Below are 15,985 nucleotides of genomic sequence, written 5' to 3'. Positions count from 1 at the left end.
GCAATGCATACTCCTTCAAACCTAGACTAAATACTATTTCCCATTCATTAAAAGACCTCCTTGGAGAAATTTGATGCCATGTGTATGGCAGGAAATGTACAAGATAAGCCTGGAACGTTTTGTCTAACAGACATCAAGGAAACTGGCAAAGACATATTAAGATCACGTATTTTAAGATCAACCAAAGGAACTGGGAACCAGCATGAATAGATCTTTACCAGCTAAAGATGAGGCAATCTGAACATCAAGAAATAGCAATTGCAATGGACTAAAATACCTCAAATATTTTTAAATTCATAAGTTCACTTACAATGATATGAAAAACAAACACAAAATCTAAACTTCATGGGACACCTGTGAAGAATTCAAGTAAGTAACACAATACTTTGAAAATTGGTAAATAAGAGATATCATATATAAACTATCTAGCTTCTTTTCTAGGAACTTCTTATTCCTCAGAAAAATCAAACAGTTGATAAAGAGGGGAATTTTTACATTTTACAACTCTTAATGAAATAATGGATGTAGGCAATGATCTTCAGTGGCTGTTGACATCACAAATAAAGACACAAGACATTACATATCTCCTAATGGAAGTACTCAATGCCTCTTCTAAAATGCTCTTCATAAAACTCAAATCAAAATCTGATCAAACATCTGGACCTAATTTACTAGCTGTAGGGTCAGGAGTAACATGCCAAATGATACCAGTAAAATCCAGATTGTGATGTTCTTAAAGGGCAAATAACCTGTGTTTATCAACAAAAGCTTAAAAAAAGATTAACAGAGATGAAAGGGCAATATACAGGTTAAAAGAAACCTAAAAGTCTTCTCAACTAAAAGCAATGTTTGAATCTTAGATTTCATTTCAAACTCTAAACAAAATACAAGTGAAGAAATGGAAATTCTGAAAGGATATTTGAAGAACTCACAATATTGAAGGCTTATTTTCTGCAAAGGGTGCAAATTATGTAGATTGGGGTCCCCATTTTTTAGAGATAAATGCCTGCTGACTTAAAAAGCAATTATTGAGGGCGCCTGAATGGCTCAGTCGGTTAAGCAATCAACTCTTGATTTCAGCTCAGATCATGATTTCAAGGTCATGAGATCAAGCTCTGTGTTGGGCTCCACACTCAGGGAAGAGTCTGCTTAAGGATTCTCTCTCCCTCTCCTGCCCCTTTCCTTGCTCATACTCTTTCTCTCTCTCTCTCTAAAGTAAATAAATAAATCTAAAAAAAGCAATTATTGATGTGCAGTGTTGAAGAGTGAGTGGCTGGATGAAAAGAATATATTAAATTAAGAAAAGAAGAATTACAAATACAAAAACACCATGTAAAATATGGTTGTACCACAGAATGAAAAAGAGGTTAAATGTATAACCAAAGTCATTTTTAATTCCATGAAAGGAAAAGAGTGCATGGTAAGTGATTTCAACTTTAAATATGGAGTATTTCACAATAATGTATCAGTGAAGGAAATAATTTTAATTAAAATCTGATGGAAACAAGAAAGAAAAATTGATTTGTTATTTTAAAAAAAATTAGAATATAGCCTTTAGTGAACAATGGCAATGATATATATTTTCCACTTGGAATTAAAACTTAATCTGAATAATATAAGTCATTATTCTCTTCATGCCCTTCTGCTCTTGGTATCCTATACTTCTCATAGATCCCTGGGCTTCTGAGCTCCTTCTATAATTTCCTGTATTTGCTATTCTAACCAAAATTATTTTTCCAAGACAAACCACTACACATTCTTTAAGACTCAATTCAAAAGTAATGACTGTAGTGAACCATTCCATTTTATTTTATTTTATTTTATTTTATTATTTTATTTTATTTTATTTTATTTTATTTTATTTTATTTTATTTTATTTTATTTTATTTTATTTTATTTTATTTTATTTTATTTTATTTTATTTTATTATTTTATTTTATTTTATTTTATTTTAGAGAGAGAGAAGAAGCAAAGGAAGAGGGAGAGGGAGACAGAGAATCTGAAGCAGACTCTGCACTAAGCGCAGGCCCGATAGAGGGCTCCAATCTCATGACCACAAGATCACAACCTGAGGTGAGAGCAAGAGTCAGCTGCTTAATGGGCTGAGCCACCCAGGCGCCTCTGTAGTGAAACTTTTCTAACTACCCCCAGCATTACATTAACTGTCTGCTATGCTGCCAACTATCTTTTTATAGCACTTATTTATACCATAAATTTGTTTTTGGATGCGCTTCTCTAAAAGCTGAGAATGATCTTTTTTATTTCTAACTCATAGCACATACACCCTCCCAGAGGGTGCTCAATAAATATTTGCAGAATCAAACTGAATTACTATTGCAGCATCTAAAAATGGCTTTAAAAAATGACAAGCTCTAAGGAAGCCTTGCTGAGTCTTATTCAAAAAAGACTTCCAAAGAGGAGGCACATATCAAATTTTGTAGCACTGATCCTACTAGCAAGATGGGAAATTGGGTTGTGCATTTAGGCTCATCAGCTCTTTCAGCAACTTTTTTTCTTGAAATACTGTAAGTGCTTCATTTAAAGTAGCTATTCTCAAACTTTTTAGTCAACAAACAGTATTAGTTGACCCCCCTACTCCATAAGCTTCCATTTGCATGGAAAGATAAAAAAAATCTGAAAAAAGTAAAGAATACAATTGACATTGGTGAAAAAGTTTCAGATTATTATAACATAAACAAAACAAGACGGTCAAAATAAACAAATCAAAGAAATAATCAGAGACCACCTAACACACTGACTTGTAAACTACCTTTTGACAAACAGATTTTACACTATAGTCTCGTACACACATGCCTATACTATACACATGTAAAACTGGAAACAATAGTTACCCTTACTAATATGATGGAATCTGGTATGTTTTATTCCTTTTTTTTCTTGGGAAAAACAAAACTAAATGAAATCAGCAAAAACCCACAGGTAGAGACCAGACAAAATGATTTCATGATATCCTTACTGGATTGAGATTTAAAGTTTGATGAACACTGTCCAAAGAAATTGTGCACACTATTAATAATCCCTGGGCTACAGTGATAATCACAGTCCCACAAAAAGCCCACATATGAAGTTTACAGTAAAGTACAATGTCTGTAGTATATCATAAAGATTATGAATAGCAAGCATAATTTTTAAATGAATGTGGTAATTTCTGCTATCAGAGGGAAATGGAATCTTTGATACCTAAAAAATGAAGGGTATTACGTCTATTAAGACAAGTGCCTTCGTCCTAGACCTTTAAAAAGTGACAAAGCAAAGGGTCATGGTTGAGAAATGTTAAAAGAACTATCTTATTTTAACCAACATTATTCTCAAGTATTTCTTCAAGTGTAAGAAAGCCCTGTTTTAGGAAGTTCAATTCTACTCATTAATCATCTTAGATATTAAATTGTGAGATGACATAGCTTTAAAAATAATTTGCATGGGATGTCCAACCCAAACTCAAATTTAAGACAAGTCAGTCTTCCTAACAGATCATTATCTTTAAATTGCTACAATAGAGAAATTCTATGGCTGCCATCAACTTCAAGTCACTTTATAAAACCTATCTCTTTTCATAAACAAATATGGAACTAAATGCTTAGCTGATTTTCTTTTTTAAAAGCTAATACTGAAACAAATTCCCCAATAACCTACCCCTACCATTAGGTAAGGAAGGTCTACCATTTATATAAGTTTCTTAGTTTAAATGCCACTGGAGCTACATAAACATCCCTCTTAACAGAAAGTATTTTTGCTCAAAGACTTCAGTGGTTTCAAAAGAAAATTTTCATTGAAGTATAGATGACAAATATAAAGAACAAAAGAACATTTATGTGTATCAAATAAAATTGCCATTTACTTTTTACAAGACTGCCACAGACACATGAAGTTGTGTCCAGGTTTTCTCACTGGATCCCCTTGTTGACTAGATGCACTGAATGGAGAAGGCTGGGAAGTGTTAGGCTGGCTCTGCACTTGCACAGCTGGTGAAGGCGTCATAGGAGTGTTCTGTGAAAAAATACAACCATGCAGTTTGTGAGGTGACACTGAAAAACATTCATATTTTATAGTGTAGGCTTAAAATGATTATAATGACGATTATATGATTACATCGATATTCATGCACTTCTAACCTAAAATTTACATCTGTAGTTTTATTTTTTATTTTTTTTTTACATCTGTAGTTTTAATGATCGTTTTAAAAACAATTCTCTAAAAAGAGAACTTTTTATAAAAATAACTAGGAAGTCAGATTCTTTTATTTCATATGAACAACAAAGGCAAGATCACACTGTTATTGCTACAGAATATACATTATTTAGAATTAAGAATTTTTAGATTGATAAAATTAGGCAGAAATACAATTATGGATTAAAATAAGGAATAAATCTATAAATGCACCCACTTGATTTACTTACGTACATTCTGCACAAGAACAAGTCAACTGCAATTATTTCTTTGCATAGATTTCCTTTTAGATTTTTAAATGAATACAACATAAAACATAGTAAAAAGCAAAGACAATTTCTGATGTTAAAAATGAAGTAACCATAAGTACAATGTTGTTAAATGTTATTTTATATTAAGCCATTTTAACAACTTCAAAGTTGTTCTGTTACAGCTTTTGATGGACAATACAAGTAAAAGGATTCTAATTATATACATAAGTTTTTTAAATATGAGCTATGTTTTCTTCTTCTATAACTCATCCCTTTGAAAAATATATAATTATAATAGAGCTTAAAACAATTTGAGGCAAAATATTTTCTTTGAACCTTAGATTTTATTCATAATGTATCACAAAGGGAAAAATAAAATTGAAATTTTCATATATAAATGGTAGCATGCCATTTTCAAAGCATTGCTTAATGGCAATACATTTACACTTTGGGAAAATACTAAATATACTTGTTCACTTGTAAGGTAATATTGGAAATAGTTGGGCAAAACTAGCTAAAAATTGCTGCAAACATCAGATAAAAGCCATAATAATTAGAAAAAAACACAAAACACATATCAGGCTAGAGAATAAAAATGAAAAAAGAATAAAATGCTGGAAAAAAGTTTCAAAATATGAAGTCATAAGAACTTTTGAGTTCTAAGGTCTAAGAAAAAACATCTACTTTTGGGATGTGATTGAAATTGTTCCTATTATATGGTTCCGCCCTTAACATTTTACAATGAGAAAACATACACGTGTATATACATGCGTGGAAAACAGGCATCATGGATAGGATGTGGACTTTCTGGCTTGACACATCAGCACTCAAACTTTCAATTTGCCTTTTAAACTAGTTATGTGACCTTGGCCAACCTATTTTCCTCAGTTTCCTCATCTATATAAACTGTTAAGTAATGAAATCTAACTTAAGGAATGGTGGGAAGAGCAGAGAAACTACAGATGAAGAGCCTAGTTCTAGATTCTCAAAAAATGGCAAGAGATCCTATTTTATTATGCTAGAAGTCCAAATAGAGAAGTCCAAAAGGGAAACAATACTTTGGAAGAAAGATAATGTAATGAGTTTGCTTTGGGAACACTGACAGATCAACAACTACAAATATCTATTAATAGAAGTTAATGCTGGAAACACAGATCTGACAGTCATTCACCAGGGAATCCTTAAAGCTATAAAAACCAATGCTGAGAAAGCAGACGGAAAGAAAAGGGGATCAAAGATAAAGGAATGGAAGGTAACATTAGAATTAGTCTATCAAAAGAATTACTCAAATTGCTTCCCTGAAATGAAAATACTGCATTAAAAATCCAGGAAATTCTAATAAGGGAGAGTAACCAAGAAGATCAGTTTCAGCCAAATACAAATATTAGGGAGTAACAAGTTACAAATATCCCAGAATTTTAATTAAAGGGTAAATTTGCTAGAGGCAAGAAATTCCCTCACAATGAACCTTCTGGTTCCCCATACTATTACCATTTAAATTAGGTATTTTATTGGCTATCTTGTCATATATTTGTAGGTTAAGCTTATTTTTACTTTCTTAAGTGCTAACAAATCTTTATCCAATTTTTTCTTCCATTGTGGAACTCTTATTTATTGTCATACAGAAAATTTAACAAGGAATCACAGGGTATTTTGACCCCAAATGTTAATGACAGATATGGTAAGGATGACTGAATCTAATCTAAGTTAAATTAAGAATGAATAAAGACATATTAACCAAATGCAATATGTAAAAAACCTGTGGATCTTAATTTGAGCAAGTTGTTAAAAAAAAAAAAAACACGTTTCTTAAAGACAACTAGAGAACACTGACCATGAACTAGGTGCCAAATAATATTAAAACATTACTATTTCTGTTAGATGTGCTTCGGTATTATAGAGACAGATTTAAATATTTAAAAGTACTTCACTTTGACTATTAGAGAAATCGATTCTGATTTATGTACTGGCAAAATGAAATAATGTTTGAGGTTTGTTTTAAAGTACTCCAAGAAAAAAAAAATGATAGTGGTGAAGAACAGATGAAACTAAAAAGGCAAAACGGTATAAATATTTTAAGCTAGGTAGTAATACATGACTTACTGGCTCTACTTTTGTATATGCTGGAAAAAAATTTACAATAAAAATTAAATGACAAGAATAGGTCTAAATATTATCACTGAAACCAAAAAAGTACTTTAAAAAAAAAAGATTTAATTTATTTATATGAGAGAGAGAATGAGAGAAAGCATGGGGAGAGCCTGCTTCTCTCTCTCCCTCTCCCCACTGAGTAGGGAGCCTGATGTGGGGCTCGATCCCAGGACTCTGGGATCATGACCTGAGCTGAAGGCAGATGATTAACCAACTGAGCCACCTAGGTGCCCCAAGAATTAAAGCATTTATAGAAATATACCAAATGAGAAATTCTAAGAATCATATTTCCTTTAACTGTATGGGTGAATATTTTTAGGATTCCTCTTGTTATTAAAAAACTGCCCTTTTCTGGGGCACCTCTGTGGCTAAATATCCATCTCTTGATTTTGGCTCAGATCATGATCTCAAGGTGGTGAAATCCAGCCCAGTGATGGGCTCTGTATTTAGCTTGGAGTCTTAAGACTCACCTTCCCTCTCCCTCTGCCCCGCCCCAATCAATCAATTGTTCAATCATCAATAGAATTAGGCCTTTTACACAAGAGTGCAAAAATACATTTTTTAGGATGTGTAAGCTTACTTTTTTTCTTAATTTTATTATTTACTATGAATTGCTAGGCCATTAGCCATAATCCTAACTCAAATGTAAATGTAAAAGTAAGTTTCAAAGCCAAAGTTTTTGGAATGATCTCTCTTGAAAAATATTCTCTATCATCTACTCTATTGAGGAAAAGCTATTTTTTTTGAACAGTATAGTTATTTTTCAAATCAAAGCCACAACTCCGGCAGTGAGTGACCAGAAAATCAAAGCCACAACTCTGGCAGTGAGTGACCAGAAAAATTACATGAAGGATACAAAACAACTGTGTGATTTATTCTGCAATGTAAAATTGCAGAATTTTTTAGTTAAAAAAGTTAACGCAGCAGTTTTATTACTGCTCTTTTTGTTAAAAAAAAAAAAAGGTAATTTTAAGTTTGCTTTCCTCTATCATCTTTTCAAGAGTAAACTATGGCTAAAAATTCTAGATCATAGTGATAATATTTTAAGATTTATTTGATAGGGAGAGAGGGAGGGGCAGGAGGAGAGAATCCTCAAGCAGACTCCCTGCTCAGCACAGAGCCCAACTGTGAGGCTTGATCCCAGCACCCCGATATCATGTCCTGAGCTGCAATCAAGAGTGGGATGCTCAACCAACTGTGCCACTCAGGTGTCCCTATAGTGGTAATATTTCCTGATGTAAGACTTGGGATTTGAGGCTCTTAAATCCTTACATTTTTTTTAATCCTTACATTCTTAATATTAAACTTTAAAAACCTTAGAAAGATGAAAATTTAAACACTTCAATCTGTGTTAGAAAGATACAAATTCATAATCTGTTCTCAAAATAAATTCTTTACTAGATAGTAATGAAATACTGTGCTTAATTCTAGCTACAGATTTTGAAAGCCACTTATAAAATGGACTGAGATAAATAGGATGATGAATAAACCGGACACCCTGACACAAGATGTAATTGAAGGAACTGAGAAAGTATATTCTAAAACATAAGCAAATAAGGAAAGATACTCTGAAACAGTTATAAGGAACAATAATTAGATTTACTCTAAATGTGATGTAAGTGATTATGGTTAGTCTAAATGCAGATTTTGAGAACAGAATTAAGACAATTATAGAAATCATTGGAAAAGAGATCTCTGTGAGCATGGAAAAGTAACTCTAATTCTTAAAAATGAGGGTATGGGACAAGATAATATCTAGGTGTCTTTCTTTTTTTTTTTTCTAGGTGTCTTTCTGCTCTAACATTCCCTCATGTTCTTAAACTACCAAGTTTTTTACTTTTATAAAGTATAAACCTAGGCAATCAATACATACCAAGCCTGGCTTATAGGAACATACTGAAATGCAAACAAAAAAATTATGTTTAGTGGTAATGCTTCTTAGTTTTTATTTTTACAATGTGCTACTACTCTACAAAACTAAGCAGTAGTACTCTTAAGAAAATACTGAAATGATAATTCCTGTGGCTCTTGCTAAAATGATTTTGGCTATGACTAAATGCTGCCCCCTTGAGGCTACAGAGCTGCTTTCTGATGGGCTGAGTAATTTCAAACTCTTCATCAAAGAAAGGAAGGGACCAGAGAGACACTAAAATACAGTGTCACACAAAACCATATCAGCAATGATTCCTAAGTGAAGGACACAGAACTGAGGAGAAGGCATATATAAAACACCTTAAATACATCCTTAAGTAAACTATTTTTAGGGACAAGAATTCAGAATGTCTTCAGATCACGGGATTAACAGTTATAGTTGTGTTCAATATGTTTTACACGCTCCTGAAAAAGGCAAGTCTTTCAGTAAATATAATTATTTTTCTTTTTTATTCATTTTTTTTTCAAAAATTTTATTTATTATCTGACAGAGAGAGAGTAAGCATAAGCAGGGAGAGATGGAGCAGCAGACTCTCCACCAAACAGGGAGGCAGATGTGGGGCTTGATCCCAGGACCTTGGGATCATGACCCGAGCCAAAGGCAGAGGCTTAGCTGACTGAGCCACCCAGGTGCCCCTCATTTTTATTTTTTATATATTAATCTAGTTTGATGCCCCTAGAAGATACCAATTCATGAATAGTGGGAGAGGGTAGTGCTTTCAGAAATAGTTATCCTATAACTCGCAAATACAAGATTAAAAATAAGCAGCTACAAATAAAGAAATCTGCCTTGAAACAGGTACAATTTATTTTGTATTTCTATGAACTATCCAGCTAAATCTTAAACACAAAATCTATGGTTATATCAATTACTTTCACATATCTTTCTCCTTTTTGGTTGCTATTTTTTAAATAATGAAATTAATATAGCTGATTAATGGGAGTTAAAGGGAATAAAACTGAAAAAAGAAACACGAAGTAACAATGGTATTAGGAAGGATTACCTGTTGGCCATTCTCAGCAGGGACATTTCCCTGCAGTCTTTCCAGCCCTGAACATTCTGCAAGTCTCAAAGTCCCTTCTTGGGGTTCAGGTGCCTCCTTAATATCGCCAGAACCCTTGAAATGGTGGAAATAACAAGGTTTGGCTGAAAATTCACATTTAAAATCCTCTGTTTCCTCTACCCTTTTAAGGTACCAATTCAAATAGTGAATAAAATGGTGTTAAACCAAGGTCTACATAAAAGAAATTTAAAGAATCTGGGTAACAATGGAAATGATTTCCTATTAGCAGGCTCTTAAAAAGGCCCAACAGCTGACCTTTCAAAGGAAATTTATGATCCCATCTTGAACAGTTCATCTTTTTTAGCCTTTATGGCACTTTATTCTCATATATATGAAGGTAAAATACAGCAGTACTGCTATTACTATATACTATACTATATAGTACTGTATGTACTATATTACTGAGTGAGTACCTAACTATGTAGCAGTCACCAAGCTAAGTGTCACACATATGAACCTCGATTTTTAATCCTTACTCTCCTAGATACTGTGCATGCTATTTCCTTTTCCTTGCAAAGTTTTAAACTTCTACGTGCCAATCAAATACTAATTTTAAAAATGAAGAATGTAGCTATTTTAAATAGACTATCTTCCTTGGGAGAATATACAGAAAAACCCATTTTTCAGGTTAGGAATAAAATGAAGTGATTTTATGGCTTGAATTGATGCATATTCTGTCCAGTGTGTTAAGAAAAAGTTTTAGCATTAATGTCCTAAAATTGTAATTTAATATTACATTCTGTAATATAATAATTCAAATAATCAGTATGTTATATAATAAAGGAACTTTTCAAGGAAATCTTTTAAAACAGTGGAGAAATGGGTTAAGAGGATGAATTTTTGTTTCAGACACACACCCAAGTGGTTCAATCTTGGAACCACTTCACATTTGTTAGTGATCTTGGATAAGTTATTTTGCATCTTGGAGCTTCATCTCTAAAACGGTAATAACAATTTTTACCTCATAGAGTTATTGAATATAATCACACTGGAAGATTAAGGACACACAAAAAAATGGGGATTCCTAATTTCACAGTAATGGAGTTTTTCTCTCATTTGGCTTAGTCTATTATAACTATTTAGGATTATGAGGGGAATCTGAGAGGAAAAAACAGAGTCAGGAACATAATCAAGATGAACTGGGAAATTATAAATGTAGGAAAAACTATGAAAATCCAACTTACTGAATGCTTATTATATGCCAGCCACTGCACTATTAAAAATATTTTAGTGTGTTTATTAATAAATGAAAAACAACTTGTAGCAGTTTGAGTATAGTATTTTTCGCTAAAACTTAGTATTAACTATTGCCATGTATACATCAACTAAATTCTCAACCTATTTAGGTACCTTGCAATAAAAATAAATCTAAGCAATACAGTAATTAACATATGAATTAAAATCTCATTATGCTCTCTGACAGCAACGTCCAGTTTTATCCACTCATATGAAAAAGGATGCACATCAGTGGACGAACTGTTCTGATGTTCTGTTCTTTCATTTTGCTGCACCCCCATCCCCAGATTTGGTATTAATGCCAACAATGGCCACCATAGATCTGCTGTAAACACCAAGAGCAGACAGAAGAAACTCATGTCAGAGGAGTGCTGGCAGAGTTAGTAATAGTCACAGAAGGTTCTGGCTATGTAGTACTTAGGAAAGAGAATGAAGAAAAAGTAATCCAGGAAATTAGGTGAAAGACAACTGTTAAGCAAACCCTTAGTTTCAGTGGAAACAGTACACAAGATCTTAAAATTTTTACAGGGAGAACGAACCCTCAATTCAGTAGAACTGATCCTAGAAAATACTTTTTTTACTCAATGGTACAACAGTGATTGGACGGTAGATTATTAAAGAGGTGATGGCAGAAACATGATAGTAGGGCAAAGGAGTAAGAAACACAAAAGCAAGAATATCAGTATAGCTGAAAGAAATTGAAATTATAATACTTTTTAAAGAATAAAGGCAACTAAGTCAATATATAAATATAATAAGAAAACACTTAATAAACTTATGGGATCCATTTTTTTTTTTTTTTACAAAAGAACGGTGAAAAGAGCCACAAAAACATACCCATGTCAAAATCAAATACAGGATCTCCCTTTTGAAGTGCTTTTAGTATATCCCCCCCCCAACCAAAGGAAACTTCTTTTTTTTTTTTTTCCCCAAAGGAGACTAACTTACATTTAAAAAGACTCTCCAGAAGATGTCAGATTAGCACGTGCTCCTCTATCCTGGGTCTACAAAATTACTAATTTGGGTCTATAACAAAATTCAAGAGTCTTTAAACCACATCCTTAAGTTCAAAAAGATTCTTTAAACCATCTGTTAATACAATTAACTCTTCAGGATGACACACAGAACAAGAGTGCACATTCCCCTAAAATCCTATGTACAAGTAGGAAAATTTTTAAGAGAAACGTTGACAGCAGAATGACTTACCTGTGGGACCACATTCTGTACGTATGTTGGTGGATGCTGCTGCTTTTGCTGAACAGCACTTTCTATTGCTACTTTAGCTACCGTGCTTGGATCTGCTCCTGCTGGCACGGCAACCATTGTTGCACTGCAGCCAGCATTGTTGGGGTCACTGATTGTAACAATTCTAACTCCTACTTTATTTGGAATTCCTGTGACTGTTTCCCTATCATTATCCTCTGCTGGCCTCTTTACAGTTTTGCATTCTGCTGTGCCATTTGTAGACCGAACGTCAGATGATAGGGCAGGAGAATGGGACACTCTTGATCCTGAGTGGGGAACTGCTATGATTTGATGCCCCTGTATAACAGAGGTTGTAGAATGTGGTGAGACAACTACACTTGGGCGTTGCTGAGGCACATCTGAATTCAAACTTGAAGCTAGAGGTCCATTAGGCAAGTCAGTACCACTAAACTGCTGTGTTACCACATTTGGAGCCTCTTGTATACTGCTTACAGATGGTGAACCACCCAAAGTTAATATAGGTCCATTAGAAATTCTTTCTAGTTGATCACCTTTGGCAGTATCTTGCTGAGTGGCATCTAAAGTCCCTTGTGGTTCCACTGGAGATATCTCACCGTTTCCTACATGATTGGAAGTTTTGTGATTTGGAATGTTTTTGTTTAAATGAGAACCATCTCCCTTATCAAAATCACAGATTCCATTAACTAGAGGTTTTTTCAAATCACTTTTGATATCCGGCATGTCCATTTGTTCTAAGTTCTGTTTTCCAGATGTTCCATTCTCACCTAATTCTAACGATGGCCCATTACTGATTAGTGAGCACTGATTAGCCTCACTTTGAATTTTCCCTGAGTTTGAAGGAGGTAGACTTGAGTCACTGTACTTTCTCCCATTTAAAAGACTTCCCACCTGCATTTCATTTTCCTTTGTATCCCCATTGCTGGTGTTCGTGGTTCCTCGCCGGCAGGACGGGTTCTCCATTACTTCAATTTTACGTTCGTGAACATGTAAACCTGTTGCTTCTTTTGCTTCCTCCTCCTTTTGGCAAATTATCTTATCACCTTTGAATGGGGGAGTAGCAGTAGTACAGGATGATTGTCCAGCTGGAGATGTCTGAGTGGCTGGAAGCGTTTGCACCTGAAGTCCAACTCCTGCCTGCGTCCCACTCATGGTAATTCCTGCTGGAGCAATGAGCTGAGTTGCATTTCCCTGACTCACAGTTGCAGTTGCAAAACTTGTATTTGGCACAACTGTTATGGTTACCTGGTTGCCAGAAGTCCCTTGGAAAATGGTTGCTGGGCTGTTTGAAATCAGTGGGCCTGGTAATATTTGTAAGTTCGAGATAGGTACAGTTTGCACTCCGCCTGTGGGTGGCATTGCACTTTGTACCAACTGAACATTTTGCTGCCCAACCAACAGCTGCTGAGCTGAAGACTGCCCCTGCACTCCAAAACCTGCTGCTTGGTTATTGGCCACCTGGTATACCACCTGAGGGCTGGGAGCTCTCGCGTTATTAGGGGGAGGAATCTGTGGAGCTGGGAGAATTAGCTTACCACCCGGTGTCGAAGGGCCACGCTTTGGAAGCAGCAACTGTTTTATCAGACTTGACTCACCAGAAGCAGGCTGACCAACGCCTGCATTCGCTTGCTGTGGCTGAACTTGCATCTGTACTTGTTGGGGCTGCTGAACCTGTACTTGTACCTGTTGCGGTGAGGGTGCTGGTGAATGCTGCTGCTGTTGCTGCCTTTTCACAGATAGCATCTGACTGACGGTAGGAGGTGGTCCCTGTGATTGAGGGGTGGAAGATGATGACATGGCAGTAGGGACTTGGTTATTAGTAACTGGGACAGGTGATGGTGAGGAAGATGGAGTTATGTTTGGTTGCCCAGTTAACTGAACTGTCTGACCAGCTGGAAGAGCTGCTGGATTAGCAAGAACAATTTGGTGAATGGCTGGTGCATAAGTCTGACCTTGTTGAGCTGGCTGGCTTACAATCACTACACTCTGTTGGGTTGGCTGCTGTGGTTGTTGAATGGGCTGTTGTACCACCGTTGATGAAACTTGCTGAGAAGGGAGAGGTTTTGGTGCAATGTTCTGAAACCCTACCCTTGAGGGTTGTGGACTTGGGACACCAGCAATGGTAACCATTTGTCCCGTAGCTACCTGAAAATTCTGTACTGAAGTTGCTGAGACAATATTGGATGCAGAAGTTGTTACATACTGTGAAGGTGCTATGATAACAGTGTCTTGCGGCTGGCTACCAGCTGACGTCTGTTGAGATGAAGTTTGCACAGGTTGGGGTGATGTGGTGATTAACTGTTGACCCTGTGATACTGAAGAAGTACATGCTGGTATGTTCTGTACTCTGCCAAATATATGACTCTGTGGGACAGCTTGTTGAATTACTGTAACAGGAGTGCCGGAAGGTATCTGTCCTGGTACCACTGTGTGTAATGGAGACTGTTGTGGAATTACAGATGGATGATGAAGCAATGTCTGGGAATTTACAACCGTAACAGGTTGTGGCCCTGTACTGTGATTCTGAACCACAGAATTCTGAGCAGCTCCACCTCCCACAGCAATGCTAACAGGAACTGCTGTCTGGGATATAGAATTCTGGATTACTGTAGCCTTAACAACTTCACAAGGAATTGGAGCTTTATTTTGAATGACAGTCACTGGAGCATTTTGCTGCTGGTGGGTATGAACTGCAGGATTTGGTGGAATTCTGGAAACAGTCTGTGCCACAGTATGAACACCTTGTACTGGAAAAGACATTTGTGTTGCAGTCAAATTTGAAGACTGGTTGGTAACAGAAGTCCTCTGAAAATGGTTTCCTACAGTTTGTGGTCCATGAGGGATTCCTGAAAATATGAGGGAAAAGTCAAAATTCATAAGGAAAGGACTGAAAAGCTGAATGTAGGCATTGTTTCACTTAATACAAAAGAAAAATCCTTTTAAGAAATTAACATTTAACAGCTCTGAATCATATGAATATGATAAAAGTAACAGAATAAGCAAAATATGCAACTGGAAAAACAAGGAAAAATTGTTCATTTTAAATCTATATAATATACTGTTTCATTTTGTTTAAGTTAGTAATACTTAAAAACTCAAAAATTAATACCTGCAGGTGAAGGACTTGGAGATACATCAGGAACAGAATCAACACGAACAACAGGAGTAGAAACTGGTTGCTGCTGATAGTACATCTGAATGGGAAGTGGTATAGCCCTCCTTTTTACTCCTACTACATGAATATGTGCCTGCCCGTTGCTACTGGAATCCTCCACTCTCTTCACTGTATGATTTGGAAAGACCGTTCTGTAAAGTACACACATAACTTAGTTTTATAAACTAGCACACGAGCAAAAAACACTTCAAACAATGTTTACATGAATAGCAGCGGGATAGTTACTGCTACTAATACGAACCAGTATGATTCATATAGATCTATTCTGTAAGGGTGGGAAGCAAAGAAAAAATATAAAAGATCAATTTCCCAATTTTTAAAATCATTATTAACATTGTTGGGTTTTAAATAATTCTATACCATATCTAATGAACAAAGAAGCTGCATCTAGGCAATGTCTATTTTATGAACTTTTGCAAAATATCAAAAGCCTTGATATTTGAAGATAAGAGTATTAGTTGTAGACTATTATTTAAGATAAAAAGGGCAAAAGTCATGTCTCTAACATATTTCAGTGGGTAGAAAGAAGTTTTTCCCTTCTCTTTCTTTGATAAGCCTCATAATGTTTAAACACAAACATGAGGTTTGATTTCCAAAAATCTCCTTGTATTTAAATTTCCATCTTACTACAACATAGCCTATATGAAATTTCAAGTAGTAGAAATATTTAAAAGTAGATAGATAGTTGGTATTTTCCCCAAAGAGCAAGAGATGTTCTAGGTGATTCAAATTAACTTTGTTTAAAGTTAATAACTAAACATCCT

At 35.0% G+C, this 15,985-nt stretch overlaps 1 protein-coding gene across 1 annotated transcript in view; it reads right to left on the bottom strand.

Annotated features, from left to right (window-relative positions):
• ARID2 (AT-rich interaction domain 2) overlaps positions 1 to 15,985 on the bottom strand; it is a 164,703-nt gene that overhangs the window by 35,378 nt on the left and 113,340 nt on the right. The window contains exons 14-16 of the mRNA XM_041735582.1: positions 15,156 to 15,352; positions 12,029 to 14,892; positions 3,860 to 4,008 (exon numbers count right to left, since the gene is read on the bottom strand). Of these exons, the coding sequence (XP_041591516.1) occupies positions 3,860 to 4,008; positions 12,029 to 14,892; positions 15,156 to 15,352 (3,210 nt within the window). The remainder of the gene's footprint in view (positions 1 to 3,859; positions 4,009 to 12,028; positions 14,893 to 15,155; positions 15,353 to 15,985) is intronic.

The sequence above is a fragment of the Vulpes lagopus genome, chromosome 21, assembly GCF_018345385.1.
Source record: "Vulpes lagopus strain Blue_001 chromosome 21, ASM1834538v1, whole genome shotgun sequence".
Classification (NCBI taxonomy): Eukaryota; Metazoa; Chordata; class Mammalia; order Carnivora; family Canidae; genus Vulpes; species Vulpes lagopus.
This window is presented reverse-complemented; position numbering and strand designations above follow the sequence as displayed.